The sequence below is a fragment of the Orycteropus afer genome, unplaced genomic scaffold (assembly GCF_000298275.1).
Source record: "Orycteropus afer afer isolate SDZICR_OR568_19922 unplaced genomic scaffold, OryAfe1.0 scaffold00190, whole genome shotgun sequence".
Taxonomy (NCBI): domain Eukaryota; kingdom Metazoa; phylum Chordata; class Mammalia; order Tubulidentata; family Orycteropodidae; genus Orycteropus; species Orycteropus afer.
Window position 1 is genome coordinate 4343322 of NW_006921777.1, and position 10946 is coordinate 4354267.

Here is a 10946-nt window from a genome sequence, read left to right on the forward strand (position 1 = left end):
CAATGAAATGGATTGACACAGTGGCTGTGGCGATGGGCTCAAGTACAGGAAGGATCATGGAGCTGTGGCGGGACCGAGCAGTGTTTTGTTCTTTTGTGCACTGGGTCGCTATGAGTGGGAAGCAACTCGACAGCACCTAACAACAACATATGTATCAAGTACCTCTGATTTCATACTTGTCTATTTAAAAGATTACTCTTAACTCCAGGGAATTAAAAAAAGGAAAAATTTGCCTTTTATCCTCCTCATTTAATTTAAATTTTATTCTACATATTATATGTTTAGCCAGAGGTCTAAAAGAATGGTTACCAAAAATTAATAGTGATTATTTATCACTTGGGGTGGGGTAGGGTTAAGAATCCAATGAACATGTAATATTTAACGTTTTTGAATACACTTAAACTTATCTTAATTTTAGGAAAGATATTTATAAACGTGCTTAGAACAGTTTCTATGCTTATAATTTTCTATTTAATGAAAACATAAGAAATGTACCAGGCATTTATAAATATAAGTGAAAATCAAAAACGATTTTGAAGAATACCGTTTTTCTTGTGCTGCAGTCGATTCTAACTCAGTGATCCTATGTGTCAGAGTAGAACCGCCCCCACAGGGCTTTCTAGGCTGTAACATCATGAAACAGATCTCCAAGTCTTTTCTCCCAGACAGCAGTTGGTGGGTTCAAACCAGCAAATTTTCAGTTAGCAGCCGATCACTTAACCATTACACCACTAGGATTCCTCTGTATTAAATGGGGAGTGATCTCACCCATTTATAACTCAATTCTTAAAACTAGACCCTTTTGTTCATATTTAAAAATCTTTCAAACATTTGATGGCTTTACAGGGACTGAATATAGTGTTTGTAGTTAAGGGTTTGGTGTATTCATTAGTAAATATAATCATGTCTTTCATTTCATATTTTAAGGGTTGGTCAGGGTTTACTGTGTTGCACATAGTGTGGTGAACTATGTATTTATATATTCAAAAGTAAATTACTCCAAGGCAAGAAAAGGAGATTGAGAGAATGAACAAAGTGTTCTTACGCTGCATTAAACCCACTGCTGTAGAGTCAATCAATTCTGAATCATAGCAACCCTTTAGGACAGAGCAGAACTACTCCATGGGGTTTCTAAGGCTGTAAATCTTTACAGAAGCAGACTGCTTCATCTTTCTCGTGCAGAGCGGCTGGTGTGTTCAAACTGCTGACCTTCTGGTTAGAAGCCAAATGCTTTAACCACTATGCCACCAAACTCCTTTTAAATTGATTTAAAAAGCTATGAATAGTGATGCTTTACAGAAAATGCAGGCCCATTATATATTGGCTATAAATACCAGTTTAATTTTTGGATTAAGTATAACAGTGTTATGAAAAGATATGTCATAGCTGATGGCTACAAACTGAGAAGAAGGTAATACCTAGTATTGAAAGCTAGCTAGCATGTATGTCCGCTTACTTGGAAGCCACCTATTTTTCCTTAAACCACTGAGTTTCTTAAAATGGGGTATGTGTTTCAGAACCTTTTTTTCTTATTGTGGTTGCATTAAACATGCTTGTGACCAAAGCCTGATTTTTATGTCTGTAACCTTCTTGAGGGAGCTCTGGTAGCGTAGTGCCTAAGGCACCTGACTGCTAACCTGAGGGCTCGCAGTTCAAACCCACCAGCCATCCTCGGAAGGAACGTTAGGCAATCTACTTCCATAGCGATACTGCCTTGGAAACCCAAGGAGGGGTCGCTATGACTCAGGTCTGACTCAACGGCATATAACAACAACAACAACAGGAAAAATAAAGTAATATTGCTAGAGCAATAAATTTCTGAGATACAAAACACGTGGTATACTCAAATACCATTTTCAAGATTTTATGTGGGTACAATCATACAAGATTTTTTTTTTTCATACAAGATTTTTGTATGATTGGGGGATATTATCATATGGAGACACTGTTTACAGTTCTTAAGAAGCACAGATAGAGAAAGAACAGCTTCTTGAATCAAATAATCCAACTTTTGCTTGGTAAATGCCAAAACACTAAAAGAACTTAAAATACAAGAGAAAAAGGGGAGGAAAAAAGATTAGTGCATTCATTATCACCTTCCATATAGTTTCTAAAATGTGTTTGGCAAAGAAAGTATTCAAAAGTAAATTCTCCTTCCTTTTTTCTCTAATTTCCTATTCCCACCCACCTCCAGCTTTCACCATCATTATTCCAAAAATACACTGGTATACTCAGCAGCAAGTAAACTTTAAGGTGTTCCAACAGCTAAAAATCTCTGTAAGAATAAAGCTGGGTAGATGCAAGGAATGCTAAACTCTTGACACTAGTCAGAGGCAGCACCTTTACTTATTACATAGCACTTTCAAAATTGGCTTATAGGTAAATAAATAGGTCATGTTCTTATAACTTAGATGAAATTTATATGGGGCCAACTAACAGCTCAATAAATGACTATTATTTGAAAAGGATATTAAGGAATTAAATATCAGAAACTTGTTTTTCTTTACACATAAAAAGATTAGATGTTTTTAGTGCTTTAGCAATAGGTCAGACCAGCTAAGTGAAACAGACACTGTACAAATGGCATGACTGCTTTTTTGTAAAACTGCAAAAAAAATTCTTTTCCCAATATAAAAAATAAAGTATGCATTAGAAAACACTAGAAAATATAAAGACAAAAACAATTCCACAAAATGGAAATAACTTATTTCGGTATTCTGCATTTTTAACCATAATTGAGATCATACTGTTTAATTATTAAGATTAATAAAGTAAGTAACACTTATTAATCACTATGTGTCATTTAAGAGCCTTAGTGCCACAATATTTGTTAACTGTTCAGCTGCTACCACTGAAAGGGCACCAGTGCATTCACACCAGGTTCTCTATGGGAGAAAGATGTGGCAGTCCACTTCTTTAACAATTTACAGCCTTGGAAACCCTATGGGACAGTTGTACTCTGTCCAGCAGGGTCACTGTGAGTCAGAACTGACTAGAGGGCAATGGGATGTGTCATATAAACTGCACAGGAACCCTAAGAAGTCCTGCTGCTATCCTCATTTTACAATGACAAAACTGAGACAGAGGTTAAATAGGCCAGGGTTACAATGTGAGTTAAAGAAGGAGTGTTAAAACCCAGGTTCCTATTACCTATGCTATTCTGTCTCTTCCAACCACTCAGTGAAATTTTCTACATCATTAAATATTTTGTGAACAGTGTCTTTGTGAAAGATGTTCTATGTGAACATTTTTAAGGCTTGATGTATATTTTTATACTACCAGATTATTTTCCAGAAAGATAAACCAATTTATAAACCTAGCAGCAATGCGACTGAAAGAAAATAAAAATACTGCCAATTTTAGAGGCAAAAGAAGTGTTCTTCTGTTTTAATTTGTATGATTTTATGCTTAAACGGTTCTTCTCCAATTAGAGATAAAACAAATATTTAAATTGCCATTGTTTTCTTTTAAATGTCTATGGAATTACTTTTTTTACATTTAACTCTTTAATCTATTTAGATGTTATTTTGATGCCTGCTGTGAATTCCAACTCCAACCTGATTACTTTTAAAGAAACACATCTTAACTACACTTTCAAGTTAGGAGACTAGAATGAATCATATACTACATTTCTTTAACATGTTGTTGTTGCCTATTGAGTCAATTGTGGCCCCACAGGATTTCCTCGGCTGCAATCTTCATGGGAACAGACTGTCAGGTCTTTTCACCCACAGAGCCCACTGGTGGGTTTGAACCACCACCCTTTCAGTTATAGCAGCTGAGCACTTAACCACTCCATCAGGGCTCTTGTTTAAGAAATACCCAACAAAACGAACAAAAAACAGTAAACCAAACAAACCAATTGCTACCAGCAACAGCTAAAAAAGGAAAGCGGATATTACTATAAAACTCAAAACTGGATGCCAAGGAAAGGATAGGATTCTGATGAGACAGGCTGCCTGGGGGGAGTAGCTCTTCATACCTCTTTCACCTACCAATAGTTTTAGTAAATGGCATGGAAAAATATAGGTGAGAAGACATAGTCTGGGAATTCTCATCAGTCTCATCCAGGCCCTCATACACTCCTAGCTCCATTCAATTTGGATACAAAAGGATTAACATGTTCAGGAAAACCCTTTCAGACACAAAAGAAAGACTAATGGAAACAGGGAACTCAGAAAGGAAGTGGGAAGAGTACTTTTAGATTGAGGGGACTGCAACTAATGTCACTAAACAAAATGCATATAAATTGTTGAATGTGAAACCAATGTGCTCAGTAAACTTTCACTGAAATCACAGTAAGATGTTATAAAAGAAAACCCCTTCTGGAAAATACATCAGAGGCATGGTCTCTGGTACCACTGAAGTACCAGAACTTAACCATCAACAAGGTGACTTAATCAAACTGAGGTAGTACCAGGTAAGGAGTAATTTCCAGGATCATTCTATCTCTGTGTAGAATCTCAGACAAAACTTTTTTTTTTTTTTCAGTCAAAACTTTTAACAGGATCTTAGAAGAGCTAGAACTTAGAAGACCCAGGTCCCTGAACAAGAATTGACAACTGCACTCTCTTATCCCAGGCTACAAAAACGGATAGAACTCTAGTGCCAAAGTGCAAAATTAAAGAGACATTTTAAACCTCTTTGTACAGGTCACCAATTATTTTCTAGGAAAGCTATACCAACTTAAAATTATGTTCAGAGTATAATATAGGAACATTTGAAAACAGACTGAATTGGATGAAAAAGCTGAGCTCTAGACCAAACTCTTGATAATTACCTAGCTATCTGATCACCACCCAACTGTCAATTTGTCTAACTGTGTTGACTTGAGCACTGCTATACAATGCTGGAAGTTATGCCACCAGTATTTTCCAGCACCAGTAGGATCACACATGGTGGGCAGTTTTCAGCAGAGCTTGCAAACTAAGACAGGTTAGGAAGAAAGCCCTGGCAATCTACTCCAAAAATTAGCCAGTGAAAATCATATGGATCACAACTGAACACTGTCTGTTACCACCATCATGAGGATGGTACAGGACCAGGTAACGTTTTATTCAGTTATACATGGGGTCACCATGGCTTGGAGTTGACTCAACAGCAACTCACAACAATATGTAGCTTTGAGCAAGACACAGAATTTCTCTGAACCTAATCTTTCTCTCAGTTAGAAAACAGTATTGACTTGTGTTTTTTATTTTTTTAATCTCAAATAATTGTTCTGAGAACCAAATAAAATATATCTGAAAGAACCATACACCAAAAAGCACTGAATAAATATGTGTATGGAGGAATAACTACTTTATGAATTGAAGAACAGAATATAAGATTTATTTATTAAGACAAATAGCTTTTATCAATGTAAAATTTATTATCACCACAAATTTTTTTTTTAGTAAAGTAACATACTTGGGTACCTAACTATGAGAAACAAAATAAAGTTTACAATTCCACTTTCCAATACTAGTCTAATCTGCACTCATTTAATTATGTATGTAGTTGCAAGCTGCATGAGCAAAGTGGTAGAAGTAACTGAAAAGAGTCTAAGGTCAACAAGAGAGGTGGTCTCTGACAGCTGGTGCCATTTTATCTCTGTACCTTAATTAATACTTTTTAACATGAACCTCATGGCTCTTTCCTTTGTACTTCCATTATAACATTTGTTGCTCTTTTCTGTTCCCTTCCTACGGGTTTCTTAAGCACCTCTCCCTGACTTCAGAAGTTTAATACTGAAAAAATTAATTCCCAAATCACGTAGGATCTATAGATATAGTCCTTTTATAACATAACTGCCAGCCTTCTGGTTAGCAGTCAGATGCCTTGGGCACTACACCACCAGAACTCCCAACATAAGAGTAGTGTACAGTTTTTGTGTGGATAATCAGAATTTAAGGAGCTCTGACAGTGCAGCGCATATGGCATTTGGCTGCTAATCAGAGGGTCAGTAGTTCAAACCCACCAGCTGCTCTTTGGGAGGAAGATGAGGCAATCTACTTCCGTAAAGATTTACATCATTGTAAACCCAACAGGGTCACTACGAGTCAGAATTGACTCGATGGCAGTGGGCTTGGTTTTTTGTTTTTTAATCAGAATTTAAAATTATTTGTGATTTCATTCTCTATTCCAAAGTATCATATACATGACATTCAAATAAAAGAAACTCTGAATATACATTTTAATTTCTGTTTAGGTAAAACCTAATTAGATTTTAAAACTCATGAATGAATAACAGCAAACACTTACTTAACACTTTTTATCTATAAGATACGTTCTAAGCTATATATATTTATATTCTCAAGTAAAAGTTTTATTTTTCTTTTATAAAACTTGGCATTCTTTATTTAAAATTAAATTAATCCATGTAATTTATTCAATGCATTAAAAAATGACTTGTACACACCAACCCACTTAATGGCAGAATTATTCAAATCGGGCAAATTAAATAGCCTTGAATGTTCAGGCCCTTCCCTTCAAAATCCCTCTCATATTCTCAACTCCCCAGCTTAATAATATTTGCATAGCTATTTTTTACCCTCTCCAAATACAGAAAAGAGAAAGAAAGGGAAATTAAAATTATACCATGTAATACTCTCTGGCATAAGGTTTTCATTTTTTTTTTAGTAATTTATTAATTTTCCTGTTTTTCTCCATTTACATGCATAATTCAGATTAGGAGTACAGTAACAACCTAAAATTATTTTGAGATGTGAATCTGACCATTTATTGAACATAAAATTTAATGCCCAATTTAGGAAACATAAAGTATGTCTGGATACTAAAGTCACTTCAGAGGTCAGTGCTTTTAATAAATTTAAAATAGATGAGGTAATGAAAACAAGCAAATCTTTCTTATATTAAATGTTCTAATAAAACAACTTTTATGTCAAAGTATAACACAAGGCCAAAATGAGGTAGTGAAAACTGCCACATGGAAGAATTTAGTAGATACTTCCACTATGAAAAGAATAAAGAAGTACTGTATTTTCTGAAAATAGTCATATAAAGCTGTAAAAGCATAAGAATTACATGTGTAGCTACAGTTGTAATTGTTTTTATGTCTCAAAAATTAAATAAACACATTTTGCTTTTCAATTAAACTACAAGGCAATTCAACAAAAAGAAAAAAATTATAAACACAAGATTGTGAATTGAAGCCAGGTGTTAATTAAAATTGTTCAGTGCACTTACAAGTCACCAAAAACTGCATACTATGTAAAACAAGAATTATTAACAGGTATTTATAAAACATGTGCCTTTATTATAATCAGACCATCTTACTCACTGAATTTTTTAATGTAAACATATCAAAACTTAACATTGGTCTTATTTCTTTGATCTACACATTTATACAAACACACTTGCAATTCACATTATATTATTTGTAAGAAGTATACTGAAGTAATTTACTGAAGTCAGTAATTAGATTTTAAAAGTCATGCATAAATAACAGGTACAGAGATTCAGTGTTACATAATTTCATGAAGTAAAAGAGATATGAAGTATCTATGAGAGAAAATTGTTACGGGCCAACTCGACGGCAAATAACAACAACAACAACAACTGCAGGAAAATAATAAGCTGTGATATTAAGAAAATATTCAGAGAAAATAGTTTGATACTAAAACATGAAAATCAGAGAAAAAAAGAAAGGTTTGGAACATGAGTTATGGAGTCAGACAAATATGTGTTTCAACTCCAGCTTGAGAGACTAGCTACGTGACCTTGAGCAACTCTAACAGTTTAACCTCATGAAGCCTTTTTCCATCTATTAAATGGAAATGAAATGTAGATTTAATGAGTGAAAGTATTTAAGAAAATGCCCTTTAGACATCACTAAATGGCAACTATTATTATTATTAGTGATAGTTACTAAAAGCAGCTTTAAAAAGCAATGCATTAAAATTTAAAAACAATATTTAGATTAGTTCACATTTTTTCTTTTTCTAGGAACAGTCTTACTATTGCAAATCATGAATAATTCAGCCCTAATGTTAAATAACAAACAAAAATTGCTCTAGATAGGACCTTTTCAACCAAAGGATATCATTCCAAAACCAGAAGAACCATGTCACATACATCCAGAATTTGGTTGCCAAATATATTCCAAGAGGCAATGCACTATGCATTGAATGATCAAAAAAGGATCTGTAAAACAGGAATTTTATAAAGTTTGAGCTCTATATTTCATTGAAAAAGTATTTATTCATTTTAATGAAGATTACATTATATTCTGCATGTGTAAGCAACAGTTTAACCAGAATTGAGAATGCTTACATACTGATACTGTTTTTATACTAATCACTAATAAGTTCACTGCTGACTGACTCAGCAAGATTCTGAAACTCTAATTCATTAAGAATTAAAATTATATTTCATGTACTTTTCAATTTCAGAATTTCCGTGTACTCCTCTGAAAAGCAATTGTTCACTTTACACATAGTAATTCTATTATTCAGCATATTATTGACCAAAGATGTGCTACAATTTTAACAAATGAGTTCAAAGTTCTCTACATTTCATCATTATTACTCTTTAAATATATACTTCAGTACAGCCTTGGGCACATATTTTTAAATGAACTGGCTAATTTAGTGGAAGTGAAGGTCTGAATTTATAATGTTTAAAATCTAGGCAAAATATATACTAATAAATTTTATTAAACATTAGCAGGATCAACCATCTTTGCAGACTACACATTTTCTGTTTAAATCTCACTGAGCTGCAAGAAACACTAAAATGAGATTAATTATCTAGAATTAAACTCTTTCTTAAGAACTAACACGTTAGTAGTTTACTAGTCATTCTCACCTATGAATTATTTTCAGACTTCTTTTTTGAAATTCAAGTAAGAACAAGATGCTAAAGAAATGAAAATTAGGTGCAAAGTTCTGGTGCTGGGGATCTGCCTAAGTGTGGTGGATGCAGGACCAACAGAACATAGGGGAAGAAGGAAAAGAGAATGATCACAGTGTTTAAAGGAAAAAGAGAAGAGAATAAAAGCACTCAGCCTACTTGATAGTCATCCTTAGACTCTACGCTGCTACTAAAATCAAACCTCTCCCTTGCTCTGCTCATGCCTAAAGAAAATATAATTTCTGATAGAGTTATGAAAAGCTGAGTTCAACCATTATTATTACCATACCTAAAAATATGCAAACAATATGTATGCTAGAATTTATCAATCTAAGTTCAGTTTTATTAAAATGTTTTAAATATGTCTAAAAATGTATTTTAACCTTAAAAATTATATGCTAGACTTTTGTCACATGGAAAGCATCTTTAGAATCATTTAAATAATAGTGTTAAGAAATCTAAGATTTCACATATTAACTTGTCAAAGATTTCTACACACTAAAGATCAAATATCTCACATAAAAGCAGTGTTCCAAATATATAAAACATTAATTTTTTTATCCTAGCAGGGTATATATATTATATTCTTTCCTGTACAGTTAAAAATATAGTTAAAAATAACACACTTACTTTGAAAGAAACTGTACTGTAGCCCAAACGCCACCATACATTAGCCCTTTAATGAGCCAAGAATCAATATTTAGGTCTGCTATAAACCCAACCAGCCAGATAACTAGGAAAGGAGTTCCTAGCATAACCTTCTGCCGAAATTCCTGTATAGAAACAAAGGATTAGTCAGAAAGTTTTGCATGTTTCAAGTAACTAAGATATGAACCACTGTTACCTTTGTGAAAACATGCAAAACGGGGTGAAATTCATTCATTCAAATATGCCAACTATGTGCCAGGCACTGTATAAAGTGCTGGTCTCTGCCTTCTAGAGACAGGTATTAAACAATTTAAAAGTATTTTGTTAAAATTGTGGAACATGAGAAGTTATAGGTTCTATAGTCAGAAATAGGTAATAGCAGTAGTCCCAGCTAACATCTGGCGTGGCTAGAAAACATACCATTCAATGACAAATACTCCTCCATGTTATCAGGAGAACTGATTACTAGAGAGATAAGAACAACAAGAATGACTAATGGTCTAAAATCAGAAGAGTAAACCTGAGGATGCTTACCCTGAAAAACACATTTTTAGTTAACACCTATAAACAGTATACAAGAGGTTTATCTTAAAATGAGATAGAGAATAAAAGCAAGCAATCTATAGGGTTCAAGAATATATAAGATGGAGATAGGTGCCTCTGCACACCTATTACAGCAGGTGCTCAATACTTCAAGGACAGTCCCTTTCATTTCTGTATTTGTCTGGTTGTCACAAAGCGGTACCTTCAAAGCAATGCAAGAAATGTCTATTGCCTCTTCCAGGTAACAGTTCTTCAAAAACTTAGCTATAAAGCCTCTCTTGAGTTACTTTAAGTGATAAAACTACATAAAATATTCTAGCTGCAGGCCAAAAAGCTCAAAGTGGAAATAGCACTTTTCTCATTGATCTGAATATTTATCTTTCTGAAGATTAAGATTATGCTACAGTTAGTGTTTAAGGCATTTGACTGCTAACCTAAGTTTGGCAGCTCAAACCCACCAGCTGTTCCATGGAAGGAAGATGGGGCAATCTAGTTCCAAAAAGATTTACCACCTTGGAAACCCAATGGGGGTCACTATGAGTCAGAATCAACTCAATGGATGCGAGTTTAGTTTGGTTTTTGGTTTTCCACACTGTTGGCTTCTAGAAAACAAAACACATTTTCAAATAAATGGCCATGTCTCTCCCAATTTAGCTACTGTAAATCATTTTCTGAACTAAATGTGTAATTTTAATTTAGGCTAACAATTAAATATGCTGATTACAGAGTTTAACTTCATGTGCAGTAAAATAGTTAATGGTTCCAATTTTTCTTTCATCACTTGTATGTGTGAACTTTGTACCAAGACATTAGAAAAAATTGATAACTAGTAAAGAGAGACAGAAAATGGATGAGGGTAGGTACTGGGGGGAGAGAAGGTGGGCATGTGTGTTGTTGTTGTT

General features: G+C 34.0%; 1 protein-coding gene across 1 annotated transcript in view; it reads right to left on the reverse strand.

Moving 5' to 3' along the window:
* Nucleotides 1–10946, reverse strand: part of ZDHHC17 (zinc finger DHHC-type palmitoyltransferase 17) — a 189428-nt gene that overhangs the window by 11553 nt on the left and 166929 nt on the right. The window contains exons 12-13 of the mRNA XM_007947555.2: nucleotides 9484–9626; nucleotides 8045–8145 (exon numbers count right to left, since the gene is read on the reverse strand). Coding sequence (XP_007945746.1) covers nucleotides 8045–8145; nucleotides 9484–9626 — 244 coding nt within the window. The remainder of the gene's footprint in view (nucleotides 1–8044; nucleotides 8146–9483; nucleotides 9627–10946) is intronic.